Source organism: Salvelinus fontinalis, chromosome 10 (assembly GCF_029448725.1).
Source record: "Salvelinus fontinalis isolate EN_2023a chromosome 10, ASM2944872v1, whole genome shotgun sequence".
In the NCBI taxonomy this organism is placed as follows: Eukaryota; Metazoa; Chordata; class Actinopteri; order Salmoniformes; family Salmonidae; genus Salvelinus; species Salvelinus fontinalis.
Window position 1 is genome coordinate 4,763,059 of NC_074674.1, and position 25,042 is coordinate 4,788,100.

Below are 25,042 nucleotides of genomic sequence, written 5' to 3' on the forward strand. Positions count from 1 at the left end.
TACAGCAGCAGCCAATCCCTGGAAGGAAGTTGGAGGTGATAACTACCTCTGTCAAAATATAGCCACACCTTCTCATATTCAAAGGGTTTAAAAAGCTAAGACAAAATTATACTTCAGTCCCAGCAAGTTCACTGTTGAGGGTAGGATCCTTAGGATTTGTGCACACACTAGAGCCACACACACTAAACACCCTCACGTGTGGTGAGTCGTACTCAGTGGATGACATACACCCTCCAGATTACTCAGTGAGAGGAAGGAATACGGTTTGGGAGTTTCCCAAAAGGACAGAAGTAGTGGTCAGCACGGAACACGGAACACATGACATGATGCATGCTGGTGTTACCAGAACGGAACAGGAAGGGTACTGATTATGAAGCATTAGTCTGAGGAAGAGCAGAACCTCAAAGAACGTGTATTCTCTTGCTGGTGTTTTACCTTCAATGGGAAGCATCATTGTGGCAACATAAAGCATAACCACATGGTGTACAGATACCATATAGTACTCGTGCTATATACTGTATGTCCAACCATTCCAGTGTTTTTTTTACTTGCTATATTGTATTTACTTCGCCACCATGGCCTTTTTTATATTTTTATTTATATATATATTTTATTTGCCTTCACCTCCCTTATCTCACCTCACTTGCTCACATTGTATATAGACTTATTTTTCACTGTATTATTGACTGTATGTTTGTTTTACTCCATGTGTAACTATGTGTTGTTGTATGTGTCGAACTGCTTTGCTTTATCTTGGCCAGGTCGCAATTGTAAATGAGAACGTGTTCTCAATTTGCCTACCTGGTTAAATAAAGGTGAAATAAATAAATAAAATAAATAAATGTCTCTGTTCCCCAGATGCAGGAGGACCCGGTGTATGATTTCCCTGAGCCGGTAGGGAAGCCGATAGGAGAGAGGCGGGCTTGTCTTCAGCGTAGCTCCCTGAAGAGCATCAGTGTGCTGGACCGTCTGCTTCTCACACACCCCGTCTGGCTGCAGCTGTCCATCAACTCTGCTACCGCTCTGCACATCCTACAGAGGGAGCCGCCTGGGGTGAGACCAGTGGAGGCTGCTGAGGGGACGATGGCTCATAGTAATGGCTGAAATGGAGCAAATGGAATGGCATAATTTTGTTTGATGTATTTGATACCATTCCATCTATTCCACTCCAGCCATTACCATGAGCATTTCCTACCCAATTAAGGTGCCACCAACCTCCTGTGGGTGAGACGCACACCGCACACAAACCACAACCTAAGTTTGCATATATCTGTCTCTCTGCAGACCTTTCTAGTGCGCAAGTCCAACACCTCGCAGAAGAAGGTGCTGTGTGTCAGGCTTGCAGATGACTGCCTCCCCTCCTTTTTCAAACAATTTGTCATCCAGGAATTGGACTCCAGTGAGTGTTGAAAGAGAAAGCCAGAGATGTTCCATCTACAGCCCGTTGCAGTGAACAATGAGGGTCTTACTAATGATCTTATCCTTGCTTCCCCATCTCCCTTCCATTCACAGCTTTCTCCTTGGAGAGAGCTGCTATCAGTTTCCCTGACCTCTGCCGGCTCATCGCCTTCTACTGTGTTAGCCGGTATGTTCTACATCACAGTAGAATAGGTTCAGGACCTTTAGACCAATCAGACCTGTCTATAAAACCTATTGTATGTGCTGTCTATTTCAGGGATGTGTTGCCCTTCCCCCTGGAGCTCCCTGAGGCCATAGTCAAGGCTTCATCCCACAAACAGCTGGAGTCCATCTCCCACATGGGAGTGGGTAGGTACCACAGAGGTCTGATGATCCACCAAGGTCTTGGCCATTGTTGAAATGCTAGCTGCCATTGTGTGCTGTACACAACTTCTCAACAACTCATCTCTAGGTTTCTTCCTCAGTTTCTGCCTTCTATGGAGTTTTTCATAACCACTGTGCTTCTACCTCTGCGTTCCTTGCTCTTTGGGGTTTTAGGCTGGGTATCTATCTATGACAACTGCTGATGGAAAAAGGACATTCGATTGATTGATCAAGGATAACCTTGAAGAATAATGCTGACATAGTTTTGCATCTTTTTCATTCAGAGTTCTGGAGCTCCCAGCTGAACTTCAGAGGTCCACGCAATGGGCCCCCACGAGTGGAGGAGGCACCGCTGCCCCCTAGCCCCACCCCTGAGGATTGTGCCACACCCGAGGAGAGCCCCACCCTGTTTCAAGAGTTCTGCTCCATCCAAACACGCAGCCCCCGGGAGCTGAACTGTGGGGCAGCAGGCCAAGGGGCTCTCTGTTTCATCAACCCACTCTTCCTGCAGTTCCAGACTGCACTGCACAGACGCCGCCACCAGTTCAAACGCAGCCTCAAGGTGCGTGTCTCCACTGAGAACTCTAGCCCCTTGTCCCCACCATTTGCTCCTCCCCCTCCCCCACCTCTGCTGGCAAAGAAAAAGAGCAAGAAGGTCCATCAGGCCAGTAGAGCAGTGGAGGCCAGAGTGGAGGGTGAGGGAGGGACAGCACCCGTCCAGGAGGACTCAGACTACTTGCAGCCATGCTTGGTTCTTCCAGTTCTTCCGAAAAAGACCAGGGTCACACCCACACTGTCTCCCACTGCAGAGGAGGATGACTACCATGTGCCCATAGGTCTCTTGCAGGGACTGGGCCAGGAGAAAGGAGGTGAGGGGGAGGAGGTGAGTGAGGAGGTGGATCTCTTGCTGGAGCAGAGATATGCTCCCTCTCTGAGTGAGCTGGACAGCAGCAGTTCCCTCAGCAGCTTGGAGGAGGCAGAGGAGAACTCAGAGCGACCTCCCCTCACCAGGGGAACAAGTAACCCCTCACCTCCATGCACCTCTCCCGCTCATCAGCCCGTCTCAGCCATGCGCAAGCTTAGTGCAGCCTTTGTGTCCTTCTTTGTGCCTGAGAAGTGCGTGGCAAGGCTGGTGGAGGACCTGTCCCGTGACAAGAGGACTGCGTTTGGTCTCCTGGTGCAGGACTTCCTCAGGCAGCAGCGCGAGGTGATCAAGCCTCAGTGCCAGAGATCTGGCATAGAGCTACTGCAGGGCATCCGTCTCTTCCTCTCCCAGGCCAAGACCTTCCTACTGGACTGTGGAGACCTACAGCCCCCCATTGAGACCATGGTGCATGATGATGAGAAAGGTACAGCAGACATTAGTCAAGTAAACTGTCAAAATATGCTCAGTCACTTTAAATACAACCAGTACTAGCATGTTTCCCTAGTGATGATGACATGTGACATTTTATGAATGAGCTTGTTTGTGTGCAGACCTGGTGCTGGAGAAAGCCATGTTCCGCTGTGTGCTGAAACCTTTGAAAGGACAGATAGATGGGACACTGAAAACTTTGCATGAGCGAGACCGCTCCACCCAAAGCATCGCAGAGAGCCTGGCTAAGGCCAGGGGAAAGACCCCGTTGGAGTGTTTTGGAGTGCGGGTGGGAGTGCCGGATGCTGCCAATGTGGAGAAGGTGCAGCAGAAGTTAGCTCTCATGAGGCGGGCCTACTCTCCCATTGACAAGGTTGTGCTGCTCCTGCAGGTCTGCAAGCTCATCTATAAAGCCATGAAGGACAAATCAGGTGAGGGCTTTTCTTTGAGTGAATGTGATAGAGAAATAAACATTACAGAACCAACAGCTGCTCTCCCTACCATCGTTGGTCTTGTCTTGTCAACATGGTTGCTTTGTCTTGTCTCCATGAGCAGGCCAGGAGTTCGGTGCAGATGACTTCCTGCCAGCCTTGTCCTATGTCCTCGTACAGTGTAACATGCCTGAGCTGTCTGTGGAGGTGGAGTACATGATGGAACTGCTGGAGTCATCATGGCTCAAAGGGGAGGGTAAGGCTTTAAATATGAAGTATTTATACATTAAATGTGAAAATAATTTGAATAGTATGTGATGCCAAATAGCCATTTTGTAATGCTTGTGCCAGGTGGGTACTACCTGACCAGTGTGTATGCCAGCCTGTGCCTGATCCAGAGCAAGCCTGAAGAGGTACCCTCCAGTGGGCTGACCCGCGAGGCCAGAGACTCTTTGAAAGACTGGAGCCGGCGCCGGAGCCTCCAGGCGCAAAGCCAGAAAAACTTACGACAGCAACTGGTACGGCTCAATTCATTGATTTATTAGCACCAATACTATATAGCAGGGGTAGGCAACTATACTGAACAAAAATATAAGCGCAACATGCAACAAATTCAAAGATTTTACTGAGTTATAGTTCATATAAAGAAATCAGTCAATTTAAATACATTTACTAGGCCCTAATCTATGGATTTCACATGACTGGGAATACAGATATGCATCTGTTGGTCACAGATACCTTAAAAAAAGGTAGGCATGGATCAGAAAACCAGTCAGTATCTGGTGTGACCACCATTTGCCTCATGCAGTGCAACGCAACACATCTCCTTTGCATAGAGTTGATCAGGCTGTTGATTGTGGCCTGTGGAATTTTGTCCCACTCCTCTTCAATGGCTGTGCAAAGTTGCTGGATCTTGGCAGGAACTGGAACACGCTGTCGTACCGTTGATCGAGAGCATCCCAAACATGCTCAATGGGTAACATGTCTGGTAAGTATGCAGGCCATGGAAGAACTTGGACATTTTCAGCTTGCAGGAACTGTGTACAGATCATTGCGACATGGGGCCGTGCTGAAACATGAGGTGATAACAGCAGATGAATGGCATAACACTGGGCCTTAGGCTCTCGTCACGGTATCGCTGTGCATTCAAATTTCCATCGATAAAATGCAATTATGTTCATTGTCCGTAGTTTATGCATGCCCATACCATAACCCCACCACCACCATGGGGCATTCTGTTCACAACGTTGACATCAGCAAACCGCTCGCCCACACGATGCTATACACATGGTCTGCAGTTGTGAGGTTGGGACTTCATACTGCAATATTTTCGAAAAAAATGTTGGAGGCAGTTTATGGGACATTCCTGCAGTCAGCATTCCAATGGCACGCTCCCTCAAAACTCGACTCATCCCTGGTGACAAAAGTGCACATTTTAGAGTGGCCTTTTATTGTCCCACCCAAGGTGCACCTGTGTAATGATCATTCTGTTTATTCAGCTTCTTGATATTCCACACCTGTCAGGTAGATGCACACCTGTCAGGTAGATGCAAAGGAGAAATGCTCACTAAAAGGGATGTAAACAAATTTGTGCACAATATTTTAGAGAAATAAGCTTTTTGTGCATATGGAACATTTCTGGGATCTTTTATTTCAGCTTATGAAACCAACACTTTACATGGTGCGTTTATATTTTTTTCAGTGTAGATTCAGCCACGGGATGATTTTTGTCAGCGGAACAGTTGTAATTTGTACACTGCAAATTGATCACAACTAAGCCCAAAAAGAGATTCATTTTGGATATTTTCAAATACAAACTCATTTTTAGCTTAATTCCTTTTGACTTGTCTGTCCTGTTTTTATACCAAAAAACTGAAATATCCCCTTTCCCCCCTTGCAGGCTAATTTCTGCCTGTTGCCGACCCCCACTGTAAAGAATCCCACATCTAGCAGTAATACTGAACAGAAATTAACACACACTCGTCATAACTAACAGATGTGGAATAATATGCCACAGTATAATATCTCTGTACCCCAAAGCAACCGTAAGGAATGCTTGATACTGTTCTCCTGAGTACATACCTTCTTTTCATTCTGTGTTGCAGAGGTGTGTCAGGGTTCTGTTTCTAGATGGAGAGAACAGCTGGATGAAAACCCTGCAGTGGAGAGCAGGAGTTAGTGGGGGGGGCCTGACCCAGCTCTGTGCTGCTAAATTTGGGGTGGACAACCCAGAACTGTACAAACTGTACTGGCGGAGAGAGGGGGAGATCAAAGCCCTCCCAGTACAGGCCCAGATCCAGGACCTACAGGGCCAAGGCAGCAGTGGGACACCCCTCATATACCAGCAAACCAACCAGGATCAACTCAAGACTCGCAAACTAAACAGAGAGGAGGCGGTGGACTTTATGGGATTACTTTGAGGTCCACTTTGGTATCCACACATTATTGACCGATTTTCTTAAACCAATCAACTGCAAGAAAGAATTGCTTTGTACTTTATTATTAAACTATTTAAATGAACATTTTCTGAATGGAGATTGCAGACCTGCCAACCCTGTCCAATTTTTCAGATTACCAGACGCGCGCGGCAAATTGGAGATTCATCTGGCAAATCTAGTGCGAAGGCATTTTAGAAGCATTGCTTCTATAGCTAATACCGGACTCTCATTCATTCTTCATCGCGCAGTCTTCTAAACTCCCGACTCCATTTAATGCCAATATATTTATATTTATTTGTGATTATACTTTTGTAATGATTTTTGTGACCTGGATCATAATTAGTTAGTCTCAGGTTGCGTGAACCTCGTAATGTTACGTGGATAACACAACTAATGGGACGCAGAATTAAATGTATATCACACTCGCACAAATGCGACCAGTTATTTTTCGTATTTGCATTTAATTTCTTTCACTAGCAAATGCGAGTGAACTGCTGGCACGTTAGAGCCCACTGAATGTCCATCTTATGTTCGCTAACGTTAACTTGAACCAATGTGTTTACCTTTCCACAACACACGGTGTCGAAAAGGGATTTGTCCATGTTTAAGTAAAGCTGACAGTCGGCAAACTCAGCATGTCAACAAACAGAAAAGGCAGACAGGGGATAGCTACGTGGAATAATGATGTATTCATCTCCATGTCCGTTGACACAAACTCTGTATATGTCTGTGTTGCAGCTCGAGAATCGGGATGTTAGATTTACTCAGTGGATTTACTTTATTACAATGTAACAAAAATCAGGCCCTATCCATTTCGACGTACTCGTACATGGACAGAAAATGGCAGAGTTGGTACGCAAAATGCGTGCATGTTGGCAGGTCTGAGATTGCAAGGTAATGAGAAATAAATACAAAGGTCTGTGTAAATTATATTCCAATGTGTACCAGTTTAGTATGCAGCTGATTACGCAAGTTATCTGAGATATTTTTCAGAACAAAAAACTGACATAGGTCTTATTTTTTAAACCAAATTTATTTTTGTATAGGTTGTTTCTCAACAACCTAACCAAGAGAGAGACTTACAGTACTGTGGACCCTTTGACAATGCCTTGCCTTTGACCATGTCACAGTGGTGGCTTCAAGTGCCCTGGACACAAGGGCCGAAAAGCTTATCATATAATTAATATTATTTTGAAGTTCTATAAAAAGAACATTGTTAAGACAAAGAGCAATTGAAATGTGTCAACAAAAGTTTAAGATTTGATTGTCACAGTTGATGGTGAACCGTGTATTGAGTCACTTAGCTTGAGTCACTCAGCTTTTTTTTTATACTCTGGCCTTGTTTCAAACTGACTTCAAGCTCCTATCACTAGGTCCTTTCAACACCAGATTGTTTACACTGTTCCTGTCCTTCCTGATATTGCAAGGGGGAAATAACTCTATAATGATAGGGACTTAACGTAGTTTGAAACTGTGCCTCGGGGGTGAATGTCTCTCATCTCCCAATCACAGCCATAACCACATGTGCATTCCACCCTTGACTGATTTAGGCATTTGACAGTGAAAGATCCTTTCTTATGACAGGTCCACACAGACCAGGGATGTTTCAGTCAGAAGCCGGCATGGGCAGAGCAGTAGCATGTCTGGGTCTTAGCAGTGCTTTGACTGTGTATCTGCACTGTTCACTCAGCACCAGCAGGGGGCATCTCTCTTGTTCAGCTCTAGCAGGTGGGCCTCCACCTCCTCAGCGTCGTCTGCAAACCGTTCTGTGAAGGAGCGGATCAGTCCGGCTGCACTACCCTCGTATTCCACCAGCTCCACACTTTCACCTGCATCACACAATACATCAAGTCTTAGAACTAGAATGGTTTAGGCCGGGTGATAAAAAAGTCTTATTATCAAGAAGGTAGACCACTTAGTAGGAAGATATATGAAGGACCATTTAAAATGAAGACGTGTCTTGGCATTAGGACAGGGGGAAAAAGACTGACCGTTGACCCTTGTGTTAGCCTGAACAAACATCTTGCGAGCCTCTTTGCGCAGGAGAACAGTCTCCCGCAGGCGCAGGAAGTTGTGAGAACCAGTGTCTGACACAGCTGAGTAACCCTCATACAGAGCTCTGCCTCCCTCCACATCAGCTGTGGACTTGATGACCTGCAGGGACATGGATTATAATGGGTCAAATAGGAGACTTGATTAGATTTTTAAATGGAATATTGATGGCTGGTAATTTACCCCTGTAATCCCAGCCATGACCAAGACATTTTCTAGGATTCTACGGCTGTACCTGTAGTTTGCATAGGAACCTCTCGATGGCAACTTTGCCCACAGTGTGGACCTTGCTGCGGTCCAGTGTTATGAGGGCATCTGGGCGCCCATCCTTTCCTGTGCTCTCCTTCAGGGTCACCAGCCCCTCGCCAGCCTCCAGGAGCACCCGTAGGATCACAAAGCGAGCCTGCATGTGGGCCTGAGACAGAGACAACAGGAGGTTCAGAAAAACAGACATAAGGGGTCACATATAGCCTCATACAACCAGACTGATTAACACTGCAGCGAACCATTCATGTAAGCACGCAAGATCATACTGGCTAGCTCTCAAGTCAGTGGGAATGCAATTCAAAAGAGCTTTAGAGTAAGAAAGACAGCATGATAGGCTGTACTATACAAAGGACTGAACTTCGCTGACCTGTCTCCAGCTCTTGCTCTCGGGGGTAAAGAACTCCAGGCCCAGTAGGCCAGCTCGCACCATGTTGAGCCAGTTGATGTACACCACCTCCTTTGCATCCTCGTCCTCATGGCCAAAGATACTGCAAACCCACAGGGACATCATCCTTGTTAGAGCAGCCTGACCCACATAAGATCACTGTTTATATATTCATGTAGCTTCAGTGAGTAACAGGGTATGGGTATGTGCGCGTGCGTGCGTCAAGGTACCTGAGCACGTGTTTGTTGAGACAGAGGTAAAGCCCCACACACTCGGCCCTGCACTCTTCATAAGAGCAAGAAATGGTGGAAAATTTGCTATCCCATGTTTCATTGCCTTTGTACCAGGTGGTGATCTGAAACACATAAACCATACTTTAGACAATACTTAAACCAGACATTTCAAGACTTAAATCAAGATCATAGATACACTATATATACAAAAGTATGTGGACACCCTTTCAAATGAGTGGATTTGGCTATTTGCTGACAGGTGTATAAAATCGAGCACACAGCCATGCAATCTCCATAGACAAACATTGGTAGTAGAATTGCCTTACGGAAGAACTCAGTGACTTTTAACGTGGCACCGTGATAGGATGCCACCCTTCCAACAAGTTTGTTAAATTTCTGCCCTGCTAGAGCTGCCCGGTCAACCGCAAGTGCTGTTATTGTGAAGTGGAACGTCTAGGAGCAACAACGGCTCAGCTACGAAGTGGTAGGCAACACAAGCTCACATAACGGGACCGCCGAGTGCTGAAGCGCATAAAAGCTTCTGTCCTCAGTTTCAACACTCAGTACCGAGTTCCAAACTGGCTCTGGAAAAAGCATGGGGAGCTTCATGAAATGGGTTTCCATGGTCAAGCAGCCGCACACAAGCCTAAAATCAATATACGCAATACCAAGCGTTGGGTGGAATGGTGTAAAGCTCGCCGCCATTGGACTCTGGAGCAGTGGAAACGCGTTCTCTGGAGTGATGAACCATGCTTCACCATCTGGCAGTCTGATGGACGAATCTGGGTTTGGCGGAGGCCAGGAGAATGCTACCTGCCCGAATGCATAGTGCCAACTGGAAGTTTGGTGGAGGAGGGATAATGGTCTGTGGCTGTTTTTCATGGTTTGGGATAGACCCCTTAGTTCCAGTGAAGGGAAATCAATGCTACAGCATTCAATGATATTCTAGACGATTCTGTGCTTCCAACTTTATGGCAACAGTTGAGGGAAGGCCCTTTCCTGTTTCAGCAAGACAATGCCCCTGTGCACAAAGCGAGGTCCATACAGAAATGGTTAGTCGCGATCGATGTGAAAGAACTTGACTGGCCTGCACAGAGCCCTGACCTCAACCCCATCGAACACCTTCGGGATGAATTGGAATGCTGAATGCGAGCCAGGCCTAATCGCCCAACATCAGTGCCCGACCCCACTAATGCTCATGTGGCTGAATGGAAGCAAGTCCCCGTAGCAATGTTCCAACGTCTAGTGGAAACCTTCCCAGAAGAGTGGAGGCTGTTATAGTGGCAAGGGGGAAACTCCATATTAATGCCCATGATACTGGAATGAGATGTTTGATGAGCAGGTGCCCACATTTTTCTGGTCATGTACTTTACCCCAACAATAAATGATGCTGTCTCAGAATCAGTCCAAAGCAAAGAATTAAGAAAACGTATGATACCAAACGACTGATGTATAGACTCACCTGTTCTCCAGTCTCAGGATTGCGAACATTATCCTGCTCGAAGTTGAAAGTCCCCTTCTCATCCTGTACACGTGACAGCACATAATGATACAGCCATTGTGAATGATTAAGTGTAACTGAAAACCAGACATTTCGATATTAAAGGAGCAATCTGCAGTTCAAACAATAGCAAAGCGGTCACCTGGCCACTGTTATGGTAAACAGCTTGGGGGGGGGTTGAGTTGGAGAAATGTAAGCACTCAAATGCATAGACTAGGCTATGGATGCAAAGACTGACCATGCATGACATGAGTATGGATGGAGAGGACTCGCTCACCTGGACAAAGAGCTTCCCACTGCCATGGCCCAGCAGCTCATGGAGGCCAACCTGTACCTCGAAGGAGGGCCCCTTCCACTTAATGTACATATCCTGAAAGACAGAGAGCGACCATTGAAGGAACTGAAAAAGATCCGACTGAGACATAAATTGTATCTTTGATAGGGCCCTGTGTTTTGTGCAATAATGCCACATGACCTGGATTTTAACATTTATTTAATGCTTTTCCATAAATTGATCCCACTTTTTTTCATGTCAGATAGTCCAGAACCATTCCAAGACAATTGCTTTCAGTTTTGGTCTAAATCTAATTTCTGGATAAGGCAAAAAAATACAGGATAAAACCTTGCTATGACACATGATTGCCCAAATCACAAGGCCCTACACCTGGTACTGAGAAGATCATAGTGAGCTAGTCGTTTACCTCGCCTTCCTCATCTAGGAAGGTGAGCTTGTCATTACCTTGTCTTCCTTATCCAGGAAGGTGAGCTTGTCCTTCTCGGTAGCGTAGGCCACAGCCAGCACATTGCCCAAGGAGACATTCTTAAAGCCCTCCGACTGTCTGATGTCATCATCTGGACACAGATCAGACACACAGAGTTAACGTTTAGCTGAAGTCATTAAGAGATCCTTCCAAGACCATAAGAAACTGTGGATCAGTCGTGTCAATATTAATGAGATAAAGAGTCCGTTGGAAGTGACACTCACAGTTGGGAATGTTAATGCCAGCTGGAATGCCACTGCCAGCGAACGTCAGCACGTCCAGGGAGGTGAAGTCTGGTAGGAGGAAACGGTCCTTCTCAAAGTCTTTTGGCCATGGCAGCTCTGGCAGCAGCACCTCGGCTGAGCTCACCAGCTTAGCAAAGCGTTCACTCATGGCCTTGTTCACCACAGCCACAAAGCCTGAGGGAAGCAAAGACAAACCCTAATAAGATCACCAAGGAGTCTTCCAAAACATGTCGTGATAATAGGGGTGATATTGATAACACATGCTTTGCCTCTTCATTTGTACCTTCAAACTCTCCCCTGGAACCAAAGGGATCCCTGTAGCTCTCGATAAAGCCAATATAACTAGGAGAAAAATGGGAAAAAGAAGAACAGAAAATGAAGAGATTGCTACTTCTATTTCATCCTGAGTGGAAGGCCAAACGTGGAGGGCAGTGCTCTCTCACCTCTCAACGATGGGTCCCTTGTCTTTGATCCAGAAACGAGAGCCCTCCTTGTGCGCTTCTATGGACCCAAAGGTGAAACTCTGTGCATATTCCTGCAGCATTCGCTTCTGGTTCTCATTGGCAGCATGGTCCTGTCATCAAGGACAAGACGTTGACACGAGACCAAACCCACATTTCTAAGATGCACTAGTAGTTTTGAAACACTTTTTAATTGATAAAGGGACAAAAAAAACAGTGCATACAGAAGGTTTTCACACCCTTTAACTTTGTCCACATTTTGTTACACTACTTACACAACTTGTTACACAACTTTTTCTAAAATATATATATTTTTTTATTGATTTTCTTCATCAATCTACACACAATACCCATAATAACAAAGCGAGAATAGGTTTAGAAAATGTTGCAAATGTATTAAAAATAAAAACAGAATTACCTTATTTACATAAGTATTCAGACCCCTTGTTATGAGACTCGAAATTGAGCTCAGGTGCATCCTGTTTCCATTGATGATCCTTGAGATGTTTCTACAACTTGATTGGAGTCCACCTGTGGTAAATGTTATTGATTGGACATGATTTGGAAAGGCACACACCTGTCTACATAAAAAGGTCCCACAGTTGACAGTGCATGTCAGAGCAAAAACCAAGCCATGATCTCGAAGGAATTGTCCGTAGAGCTCCGAGACAGGACCGTGTCGAGGCACAGATCTGAAGAAGGGTAACAAAAATTGCAGCATTGAAGGTCCTCAAGAACAGCAGCCTCCATCATTCTTAAATGGAAGAAGTTCGGAACCACCTCGACTCTTCCTAGAGCTGGCCGCCCAGCCAAACTGAGCATACCACCCTGCATACCACTGCTGGCTTGCTTCTGAAGCTAAGCAGGGTTGGTCCTGGTCAGTCCCTGGATGGGAGACCAGATGCTGCTGGAAGTGGTGTTGGAGGGCCAGTAGGAGGCACTCTTTCCTCTGGTCTAAAAAATATCCCAATGCCCCAGGGCAGTGATTGGGGACACTGCCCTGTGTAGGGTGCCGTCTTTCGAATGGGACGTTAAACGGGTGTCCTGACTCTCTGAGGTCATTAAAGATCCCATGGCACTTATCGTAAGAGTAGGGGTGTTAACCCCGGTGTCCTGGCTAAATTCCCAATCTGGCCCTCAAACCATCATGGTCACCTAATAATCCCCAGTTTACAATTGGCTCATTCATCCCCCTCCTCTCCCCTGTAACTATTCCCCAGGTCGTTGCTGCAAATGAGAACGTGTTCTCAGTCAACTTACCTGGTAAAATAACGGTAAAATAAATAAATAAATAAAAAATTGAGGGAGAAGTGCCTTGGCCAGGGAGGTGACCAAGGACCTGATGGTCACTTTGACAGAGCTATAGAGTTCATCTGTGGAGATGGAAGAACATTCCAGAAGGACAACCATCTCTGCAGCACTGCACTAATCAGGCCTTTATGGTAGAGTGGCCAGACGGAAGCCACTCCTCAGTAAAAGGCGCATGATAGCCCGCTTGGAGTTTGCCAAAAAGCACCTAAAGGACTCTCAGACCATGAGAAACAAGAATCTCTGGTCTGATGAAACCAAGATTGAACTATTTGGCCTGAATGCCAAGCACAATGTCTGGAGGAAACCTGGCACCATCTCTAAGGTGAAGCATGGTGGTGGCAGCATCATGCTGTGGGGATGTTTTTCAGCGGCAGGGACTGGAAGACTAGTCAGGATCGAGGGAAAGATGAACAGAGCAAAGTACAGAGAGATCCTTAATGAAAATCTGCTCCGGAGCGCTCAGGACCTCAGACTGGGACGAAGCTTTACCTTCCACCAGGACAACGAACCTAAGCACACAGCCAAGACAACGCAGGAGTGGCTTCGGGACAAGTCTCAATGTCCTTGAGTGGCCCAGCCAGAGCCTGGATAGACCTGAAAATAGCTGTGCAGTGACGCTCCACATCCAACCTGACAGAGCTTGAGAGGATCTGCAGAGAAGAATGGGAGAAACTTCCCAAATACAGGTGTGCCAAGCTTGTAGTGTCATACCCAAGAACACTTGAGGCTATAATCGCAGCCAAAGGTGCTTCAACAAAGTACTGAGTAAAGGGTCTGAATACTTGTATACATTTATTTTTTTGCAAGAATGTCTAAAAACCTGTTTTTGCTTTGTCATTATTGGGTAGTGTGCAGATTGAGGGGGAAAAAACGATTTGATCCATTTTAGAATAAGGCTGTAACGTAACAAAATGTGGAAAAATTCAAGGGGTCTGAATACTTTCCGAATGCACTGTACATTTGAATTAGAATATTGTCTTTGAACTCACCTTTGCTTTCTCCAGATTTTCACTCACTTTCTTCATAAGGTAAGCATAGTCTCCCCTGGACACCGTGAAGACACAGTCCTCAAAGTCATATCTGCCACACCTGGTCTCCCCCTCCCCATCCACTGCACAGTCTAGCATCAGGGGATTTAATAAAGAGAATGCATTACTGACATTAACAGAAAAAATAACCAGTGTTTCCTCAATTAGCATAGCTTTTTAAAAAGGACATGGCACTCTCACCTTTCTGCACAGCTGACGCCAGGCGCACCTCATAGCTGGCCTTCCCTTCTGATTTGTTCTTGAACAGTCGTGTGTTGTAGGCACTCAGGTTCTGTAAGAGAGACACTTATATAAATGTACATTTTAGTCATTTAGCAGACATTCTCATCCAGAGTGACTTACAGGAGCAATTAGGGTGAAGTGCCTTGCTCAAGGGCACATCAACAGATTATTCACCTAGTCGGCTTGGGGATTCGAACCAGCGACCTTTCTGTTATTGGCCCAACGTTCTTAACTGCTAGCCTACCTGCCGCCTAACTCCTAAAATACTAATAACACAGACATAAGACAAACTTGAATACACACCTTTGAATCTAGGAATTTCTGGGCCAACTCTGCATCCTCCAAGCAACAGTTCCCTGAGAAGTATGTGGTGACTCCCTGAGAACAAGAAATAAAGCAACATCATTATCAACACCTAGGCTACAGTATACAGGATTTTTTCAAACAACTAAGGCTGGCAATAAGGGAACCCATCACCACATAAGGTGGTAAGAAAGTCAGGAAGTCTCTCACCTTGTCCCCCAAGCCCAGCTGTTTCTGTTGGTCCTCCAGGGAGAAGAGGAGGGTGGAGCAGCTGTCCCACAGGGCCTCCATCTCACTGGGGCTGTCCTGGAATGCCTGGCTCTGCCACACAAGGGCCTTCAGCTTCTCCTATACCGCAATGAGTGGTTATTAAAGGCCACCGCCGTGATTATGCCAAGGCTTTTTTTATAATACATTCAGTTATAAGTGAGGATGATCTACCTGGGGGAGGTTGGGAATGAACTTGGTGTCTCCAAATGACTTGTAGTTCCCCATGTTGGCATAGAGACCAGCAGCATAAACAAGAAAGGCCTGTAAATACGGAAGAAAAATAGCTATTATTATCTAGTCAGGCTGAGTTACAGAAAACATGTTTATTACAACAGGCTGAGTGGCTGGGAGTATGAACAGGTGGAGTGGATGTGTGACATTCAACACACGGTGTACTTTGTACTCTAAAGCCTATATTCTGATAGAACTCTAAGCCTCTACCATCACTGTGTGTGTGTGTATACACAAATTCGAATTCTATGTTCATTGTTTGACTCAGTTTTTCTCCCAAGACTCTGTAGGCAGGTGCATTACTTGACCTGGTACTCTTCAGGACTAAGTCCAGCTGCAGTGGCCATGCTCTCCAGCTGTGCTGCTGGCTGCTTGCGGAACAGCCTCTGTAAGAGAACGAAGATGGAGGCAGACTCAGGCGAGGTCTGCAGCAGCACAGCCAGTCCTCCGTACCAGGCAGACCGGGAGAGGTAGTGCGCATAGAGCTTTTCTCTAGGGGACAGCAGGCGAAAGGCTTCAGTACAGTCCAGCGCAGAGATCCCAATGTCATTGGGGAGGAAGTACTGAGAGTCCACCATGGTGAACAACAATCTGGACGCTTGCAGCTGCCTCTTCAACACAACACTCACTGTTGAGAATCTGTAGATGTAAACAAAATACATATTATTAGCTCCAAGAAATGTTTCTAGATGTATGGTCACATTTCCACACTAACATTATGTCTCAAGTCATCAGGTGAGAAGTTCTGAGAATCCTTCCTGGCTTCTGCTACTTAGCAGGAGGACGAAAAGGGCAGTTTTACGGAAAGACTAGCAGTCGTTCAATCTTCTCGGTGTAACAGTTGGGAAAAATGGGACAATTAGGAGTACAATGCATTTCTCATCCCTGGACTGAGGTACATTTTCCGAACCATATCTTGCACCGGCTCCGCGGTAACTAAGGCCATGTCTACACTTGACAGTTCATGCAGCTTTTGATTCTAATCATGTGAGTTGTGATCATGAAATTCCGAACACGTCATGCATCAGCTACATTTAAATGTGTACCATTTCCACATTGTGTCCGGATTCCCTTTTCCAATGCCTGTATGCATTCTGCAAATGGTGGAACATGCTAAATCTGATAACACAACTTGATGGCAACTACTTTATCCAGCTAACAGGTTAGCATAATACTAGCAAAACAAAAAAATATATTTTTGAAATAATTTCATTTATGAAGCCAGCAAACACGTTTCTCACACACTAGGAACATATTTCATCCAACATTTAAAGAAAAATGTGCCTCTTGCTCCCAAAACCACGTTTTATGGAGACTTGTGTGCAGAGCACTGCTGACGTCGCCCACTGTATGTGCTTTCGGTAGCCTGATTGCGTCCAGACTGAGGAGAAAGCTGGACACAATGTGTCCCTGACCACTACCTGAAGTTGTCAACCAGATCTGAACACTTTAAAAAAAAAACATTTAACTAGGCAAGTCAGTTAAGAACAAATTCTTATTTACGATGACGGCATACCGGGGAACAGTGGGTTAACTGCCTTGTTCAGGGGCAGAACGACAGATTTTTTACCTTGTCAGCTCGGGGTATCGATCCAGCAACATTTCGGTTACTGGCCCAATGCTCTAACCCCTAGGCCACCTGCCGCCCTGATCCGACCACAATGCGACTAGACCCAATCTTCGATTCTAATTGCGGAAGTCACATGTAAGTGTCAAGTGTAGACACACACTTAAAGCTGCAATATGTAACTTTTTGGGTGACCCGACCAAATTCACATAGAAAGGTGAGTTATAAATCTGTCATTCTCATTGAAAGCAAGTCTAAAAAAGTGGCAGATCTGTTCTATGTGCGCTATTTCTATGCTTCCTGTTTTTAAGTTTAGCTTTTACTTTCAGTTTTGTACATAAGCTTCACACAGCTGAAAATACAATATTTTTGGTTATGGAAAATATATTTCACAGCGGTTTAGATCGGGGATGCATAACTTTGATGGAGGTGGGAGCCACAAAAAAAATGGAACCCCCACCTTCCGAGAAAAACATTTTGAAAGCTCCCCTCGTGACAGCGAAGATCCCCCCAAAAATGTTGAAGTTAATTTCCTGCAATTGTACACAGTTTGCAATGGGGCGGAGAGAAGATTTAGCATTTTTCTAACTGATTTCATGCAATTCTACTCATTTTGCCACGGAGTAGAGAGAAAAATGTGCAGATTTTCCGCTAATTTCCGGCAATTCTACACATTTTGCAAAAGGGTTGACGAAAATGTTTGCCGTTTTTAATATAACGGATTATCAATGGGCCCCACCCAGGTCTATAATTCAACCATGCTTACTACAAGTTTAGATAGCTGGCCCCTAGACTAACTTACCAATCAAATAATTATTTGCTGACAATGGTATTGAGTAACTGCTGATGCACAACCAAATTTCTAAATTACACCCTGTGTATTCTATTATTTTAACTCTCAACAATTGAGACCCAGACTGAGTTCCCAAAAATAATAATATATTTATATATACATTATACACACACACACTCAGTAAAAAAAGAAACGTCCCTTTTTCAGGACCCTGTCTTTCAAAGATAATTTGTAAAAATCCAAATAACTTCACAGATCTTCATTGTAAAGGGTTTAGACCCCGTTTCCCATGCTTGTTCAATGAACCATAAACAATTAATGAACATGCACCTGTGGAACGGTGATTAAGACACTAACAGCTTACAGACGGTAGGCAATTAAGGTCACAGCTATGAAAACTTAGGAACACTAAAAGAGGCCTTTTTACTGACTCTAATAAATACCAAAAGAAAGATGCCCAGGGTCCCTGCTCATCTGCGTGAACGTGCCTTAGGCATGCTGCAAGGAGGCATGAGGCCTGCAGATGTGGCCAGAGCAATAAATTGCAATGTCCGTACTGTGAGACACCTAAGACCGTGCTACAGGGAGACAGGACGGACAGCTGAATGTCCTCGCAGTGGCAGACCACGTGTAACAACACCTGCACAAGATCTGTACATCCGAACATAACATCTGCGGGACAGGTACAGGATGGCAACAACAACTGCCCAAGTTACACCAGGAACGCACAATCCCTCCATCAGTGCTCAGACTGTCCGCAATAGGCTGAGAGAGGCTGGACTGAGGACTTGTAGGCCTGTTGTAAGGCAGGTCCTCACCAGACATCACCTGCAACAAACGTTGCCTATGGGTACAAACCCACCGTCGCTGGACCAGACAGGACTGGCAAAAAGTGCTCTTCACTGACGAGTCGCGGTTTTGTCTCACCAGGGGTGATGGTCGGATTCGTGTTTATCGTAGAAGGAATGAGCGTTACACCGAGGCCTGTACTCTGGAGCGGGATCGATTTGGAGGTGGAGGGTCCGTCATGGTCTGGGGCGGTGTGTCACAGCATCATCGGACTGAGCTTGTTGTCATTGCAGGCAATCTCAACGCTGTGCGTTACAGGGAAGACATCCTCCTCCCTCATGTGGTACCCTTCCTGCAGGCTCATCCTGACATGATCCTCCAGCATGACAATGCCACCAGCCATACTGCTCGTTCTACGCGTGATTTCCTGCAAGACAGGAATGTCAGTGTTCTGCCATGGCCAGCAAAGAGCCCGGATCTCAATCCCACTGAGCACGCCTGGGACCTGTTGGATCGGAGGGTGAGGGCTAGGGCCATTCCTCCCAGAAATGTCCAGGAACTTGCAGGTGCCTTGGTAGAAGAGTGGTGTAACATCTCACAGCTAGAACTGGCAAATCTGGTGCATTCCATGAGGAGATGCACTGCAGTACTTAATGCAGCCGGTGGCCACGCCATATACTGACGGCTACTTTTGATTTTGACCCCCCCTTTGTTCAGGGACACATTATTCCATTTCTGTTAGTCACATGTCTGTGCCACTTGCTCAGTTTGTCTCAGTTGTTGAATCTTGTCATGTTCATACAAATATTTACACGTTAAGTTTGCTGAAAATAAACGCAGTTGACAGTGAGAAGACGTTTAATTTTTTGCTGAGTTTATATACACTGAACAAAAATATAAACATTAAAGTGTTGGTCCCATGTTTCATGAGCTGAAATAAAATATCCCAGAAATTGTCTCTCAAACAAAAAGCTTATTTCTCTCAAATATTGTGCACATCCCTGTTAGTGAGCATTTCTCCTTTGCCAAGATAATCCATCCACCTGATAGGTGTGGCATATCAAGAAGCTGATTAATAAACAGCATGATCATTACACAGGTGCACCTTGTGCTGGGGACAATAAAACACCACAATGCCACAGATGACTCAAGTTGAGGGAGCGTGCAATTGGCATGCTGACTGCAGGAATGTCCACCAGAGCTGTTGCTAGAGAATTGAATGTTCATTTCTCTACAATAAGCCACCTCCAACATCATTTTAGAGAATTTGCAGTATGTCCAACTGGCCTCACAACCGCAGACCACATGCATGGTGTCGTGTGGGCGAGCGGTTTGCTGATGTCAACTTAGTGAACCACAGTGCCCCATGGTGGCGGTGGGGTTATGGTATGGGCAGGCATAAGCTACGGACAACGAACACAATTGCATTTTATCGATGGCAATTTGAATGCACAGAGATACTGTGACAAGATCCCGAGGCCGATTGTCATGCCATTCATCCGCCGCTATCACCTCATGTTTCTGCATGATAATGCACAGCCCCATGCCGCAAGGATCTGTACACAATTCCTGGAAGCTGAAAATGTCCCAGTTCTTCCATGGCCTGCATACTCACCAGACATGTCACCCATCCAGCAACTTCTCACAGTCATTGAAGAGGAGTGGGACAACATCCCACAGGCCACAATTAACAGCATGATCAACTCTATGCTAAGGAGATGTGTCGCACTGCATCAGGCAAATGGTGATCACACCAGATACTAACTGGTTTTCTGATCTTTTTTTCTTTTAAGGTATCTGTGACCAACAGATACATATCTGTATTCCCAGTCATGTGAAATCCATAGATTAGGGCCTAATAAATTGACTGATTTCTTTATGAACTGTAACTCAGTAAAATATTTGCAATTGTTGCATGTTACATTGATATCTTTTGTTCAGTATATATAGTTTTGTATATTGGCCTACAAAATGTAATATATACGCATAATATATGCACAAACTGTTTCGGATGGGGAGCATGCTGTGGCCTTCAACCTAAATAGAAAGTCTGTCTGACCCTAGTGCAACTGTAATAAAGCGGGTCGGATCTGCTAGCTACTAGCCATCTAGCTAGGTTAGCCAGTGGGAGCGAATGGGTTGGTTCAATAAAACATTAAAGGTACTAGCTAGCTAGGATAAACTCCAGATTTTGCAATATAGATTGCCGCTAATAGAACATTCGTAACGCTGCTGTTCATTCGAAACCATACACTTTTTAACTTACATAACTTTATAGTAATAGTAGAACATGGTAGCAGCCAGTAGCTAGTTATCCAGCTACCGCTATGTATTGGGGTGTAATCATTACGCCGATTATGTTGCAAAAGTTTCGTCTATTAACAAAACGTTTTGTGAATGCAAACGAGAGTTTAGGTCCCTCTCTGTTTCGTTCCATTTTCTCGGTTTAGTTCTTAAACAGTAAACTGTTTCCGTAATGAATACACCCCTGGCTAACAGCTAACCTTAGCTAACTAGTCAGCCGGCTAGCTAACGTTGAGTGAGTAAATTCTCTGTCGCTTGCTACTGTACATTTACAATACGCAAGCCTTTAATCAGGTTACAACGAAACATCCAGCAGTGATTATGGTGTATTTCTGTTGCCGTTAAATCAAGTTTGTATTAGGCTACACTACCTGATTATTTGTGGACACGTCTGAACGTCAAATTGCAATCTCACTCTCAAATTCACTTCCTATGTTCGTTCAATGCCAAGCCCACCTGCCTTCTTCGGTGGGATTTACCCAAAGTTATGATGCATTACCGCCACCTACTGTACTGGAGTGTCGGACTAGGGACATTGATAAACAATTTTATTTAACTAGGCAAGTCAGTTAAGAACAAATTCTTATTTACAATGACATTCTACCCTGGCCAGACAACACCGGACCAATTGTGCGCAGCCCTATGGGACTCACGATCATGGCCGGTTGTGATACAACCCGGGATTGAACCCAGGTCAGTAGTGACACCTCTAGCACTGTGATACAGTGTCTTAAACTGCTGCGCCACTCAGTCCCCCAAACCAAATCCTACCTGCCAGCCCAGTTGCTCTTAAAAAAGAAAAACAACATATTTGAGACTATATCTATTCAATATACTCTATACTAATTTCTTGTATCCTCTTCTCCCTCATACTAGATCTCAGCCTATCTTTTTCCCTCTGATACTGCCCACACTGGAGCAATACATGCTCCACAGTCTCTATTTCCTAACATTAATCACACTTTCCTGTTGGATGCTTTCCTATCACATTTAAAGTCTTATTCAACCAGCTTGTCCCACCTACTTGTAAAAATAGCCTCCTCTCTTCTGTCCCTTCCTGCCGTCCTCCCCAACTTTCCTCTGTACTTGAAATAAATGCTTGCTCTTAGTATCTCTATTCCACTGCTCCTGCCATCTCTGCACCATCACTGTCCATATCAGGCTTCTTGCCTCTGCCTTGCTCATTGAAACTACAACAACATCCCCACTACTAAGTGCTTGTTTAAAAAGTACATCAACTGCCTTGTTCCTCTCTAACCCCCGTTCCCCTCTATCTGTTTACCCATCTGTCTAATCCTGCCATGGGTTTGTAGTACATAATAAAGCAGGTCTTGTCTGCTACGTGAGCTAAAGGACTGCAGACTCATCAACACTGCACATGAATCAGAGCAAATAACTACTCTGTCTGGCTTGACTTCCTCCACCCACTACAAGGCCAACAGTATGGCCATCAGCTTCGCCGCATATACAGCCAGATGATCTATAATACGTTTCCTGACTGCCACCGCACATTCCTGCACTACAAATAATGACCCAGTACGTCCTGTCCTTGGATCTTTTGAACCATCTGTGTAATGGCCACAAAATACTGATACACAGTATCCAGACATCTCTTAAACAAATCAGATGGATCAACACACTCCCTATCTTTCTGCAGTCTCTATAACACTTCTAGATCAAATACTGGAGGCGGGAGTAGCCATGGTGCCGTGAGGTAGCAGAGAGAATAGTCTATGACTTGGGTGGCTGGGCCTTCCTCTGACACCGCCTGGTATAGAGGTCCTGGATGGCAGGGAGCTCTGCACCAGTGATGTACTGGGCCGTACGCAATACGCTCTGTAGTGCCTTACGGTCAGATGCCAAGCAGTAGCCATACCAAGTGGTGATGCAGGTGGTCAAGATGCTCTCGTTGGTGCAGTTGTATAACTTTGAGGATCTGAGGCCCATGCCAAACCTTTTTTGAGCCTCCTGAGAGGGAAGACATGTCCTCTTAACAACTGTGTTGGTGTATTTGGACCATGATCGGTCCTTAGTGATGTGGACACAGAGGAACTTGAAGCTGTCGATCCACTCCACTACAGCCCTGTCGGTGTAAATGGGTGCATGCTCAGCTCCTTTATTTTCCTGACGTTGAGGGAGAGGTTGTTGTCGTAGCACCACACTGCCAGGTCTCTGACCCCCTCCCAATAGGCTGTCTCATCGTTGTGTCGTCGGCAAACTCAATGACGGTGTTGGAGTCGTTCACAGCCACGCAGTCAAGGGTGAACAGGGAGTACAGGAGGACTAAGCACTCACCCCTGAGGGGCCCACACGTTGAGGGTAACCATGGCGGATGTGTTTTTGCCTACCCTCACCACCTGGGGGCGGCCCATCAGGAAGTCCAGGATTCAATTGCAGAGGGAGGATCTATGCATATTCATGAGGCTACCATAGCGTCTCACTCATTGTATATACAGGCGGTTGACGTCAACGCCCCTCATCTAATATTTTAAAAAATATTCAAAGAATGAGATATATCCATCAATCCAAAGAGAGGAAGACAGGGGACCGCAAGAGCTTGACAGTCCGCCGTTCTGCTCTGTGGAAAAACAAATCCTATAGTTAGAGTGGAAACACAAGCGTCTCATCCTTCTATTTAAGTGACTCTGGTGATGGGTACGCCCAGAGTCTATATTGCTCTGGGTCCGGGTATGCCCATTCTGGATTCAAACACCTCAAACTTTAGATTAACATTTTTCTACTGTGGTCTACTGATATTTTTGTCTTTGTCAGAGCCCAGCCCTGACATTCTCACCTCTGGGGAGCCTCAGAGAGCAGGGATAAAGGATAAAACTAACTAAATATAATATAAATTACACCGTTTGAACTCAAACACAATTCACAGAGAAATGTATTGAAATTTAGGAGTAAAATAACCAAACAAATTAAGCCCAGTGAAAATTATAACAGTATGAAAATGTATGCATTCGCTCTGGATCTGAGGTTGTTAGCTAAGCATGGGTGTCAAACTCATTTCACAGAGGGCCGAGTGTCTGCACGTTTTTGTTTTTTCCTTTCAATTAAAGACCTAGACTATGGAGGACCAAGACGGCCAAAATAGATTTATTTATGTTTTCATTAATTTTTGATTTTGGTCATCTTGGCCCTCCATACAAGACACCAAACAGCAACATCACGCGCTCAGATCATGTTCGAGCCTCAGATTGGACAGTGAAACCCACTTGCACATGCCATCATGGCTGAACAAATAAATACTATTTTTGTCCAGGTTAAACGTGCAACGTCCCTAATTATAAACAAACAGTCGGTTAATGCATAATTTTCAGATCATTGAGAAGCGATTGTTAGACGAAACAACAATGTCATTGAACCAATTGACAGAGATGAGGACATTCAACAGCAAAGACGCAGTGCAAGTTGATCGTATTTGTGAAAACCAAAGTGAAGTCAAAATTATTGATGAAATCGAAGTGTGTCAGCTGTATGGTGATTTGCGATTCGTAACTTACATTTTACCGTCACTACCAGTAGTAGTAGGCAAACCGAGAACCCCAAGACCGAATGCGTTTGAAATAACACCAATACTTAATGCGTTTGAAGTGATGATGCACTGCCGAGAACAGCTAGCATGTCCAGCAAAGTACATCGCCAGTTGCACGCACACACTTCGTGCAGATCAGCAGCTCCACAATGATGTTATCGACTGTTTCCAAGGTGGGAGCTTTTCGTGGCAGCCAGACGAGACAATCAAAGGAGGATGCGGTGAGCAAAGTTACTGGGCTCGAAATAAATTAAGCTTGCTCTAATTGTGTATGAGTTCTAATTGTGCATGTTAACAACATTTTTATTTTGATGATGATAGGCTATACTCTATGGCTGGATTTATGTATTTTTTTATTTGGCTGACCAGAAAGATTGACCCTCTTTCTCAACATTGTAACATCTGCATTATTTTCGCATGGAATGACTCTTGAAGCCACAATGTGATAAAGTACTGTTATTTCTTATCCACCAGTTGGTTATATTTTGCTCGCTCGCCGCACTTTTCTGGGGGGAAAATTCATTAAACAGTGAATCAATTTTGTCTGGCTTAACAATTTATTCAGTAGCCCAGGGGTAGGCAACCCTGGTCCTGGACCATGTCTTTGATTTAACTGAGCTGGAAGATCAGGTGTGTTGGATTTGGGCAATCATTAAACTAATCAATTAGCTCAGTTGGTCAGGCCTAGTTGGAACAAAATCCTGCAGTACCTGTGGCATTCCAGGAACAGGGTTGCCTACGCAGGGTTTCCC

At 45.2% G+C, this 25,042-nt stretch overlaps 2 protein-coding genes across 4 annotated transcripts; one reads left to right on the forward strand and one right to left on the reverse strand.

Moving 5' to 3' along the window:
* The first annotated feature begins 858 nt into the window (after positions 1 to 858).
* LOC129863455 (ras and Rab interactor 2-like) lies at positions 859 to 6,936 on the forward strand. Its single transcript, XM_055935471.1, has 9 exons — positions 859 to 1,053; positions 1,285 to 1,399; positions 1,513 to 1,585; positions 1,676 to 1,767; positions 2,067 to 3,131; positions 3,259 to 3,567; positions 3,692 to 3,823; positions 3,919 to 4,085; positions 5,673 to 6,936. The coding sequence occupies exons 1-9, from the start codon at positions 859 to 861 to the stop codon at positions 5,985 to 5,987; spliced, it is 2,463 nt and encodes an 820-aa protein (XP_055791446.1). The 3' UTR covers positions 5,988 to 6,936.
* Positions 6,937 to 7,019: 83 nt separating this feature from the next.
* Positions 7,020 to 24,410, reverse strand: dpp3 (dipeptidyl-peptidase 3). Of its 3 annotated transcripts, none has more exons than XM_055935468.1 (18): positions 24,259 to 24,410; positions 15,605 to 15,935; positions 15,237 to 15,326; positions 15,006 to 15,143; positions 14,796 to 14,870; positions 14,451 to 14,541; positions 14,211 to 14,341; positions 11,893 to 12,023; positions 11,733 to 11,791; positions 11,429 to 11,623; positions 11,183 to 11,295; positions 10,721 to 10,813; positions 10,405 to 10,467; positions 8,940 to 9,064; positions 8,692 to 8,812; positions 8,293 to 8,472; positions 7,997 to 8,159; positions 7,020 to 7,834 (listed from the first exon to the last, which is right to left on the reverse strand). In XM_055935468.1, exons 1-18 carry the CDS (start codon positions 24,393 to 24,395, stop codon positions 7,692 to 7,694), a joined length of 2,379 nt encoding a protein of 792 aa, XP_055791443.1. In that variant the 5' UTR covers positions 24,396 to 24,410; the 3' UTR covers positions 7,020 to 7,691. The 3 variants fall into 3 exon arrangements, with proteins under 3 accessions (XP_055791443.1, XP_055791444.1, XP_055791445.1); XM_055935469.1 differs by lacking the exon at positions 24,259 to 24,410 and adding an exon at positions 21,121 to 21,229; XM_055935470.1 differs by lacking the exon at positions 24,259 to 24,410 and adding an exon at positions 20,061 to 21,098.
* Positions 24,411 to 25,042: the final 632 nt, after the last annotated feature.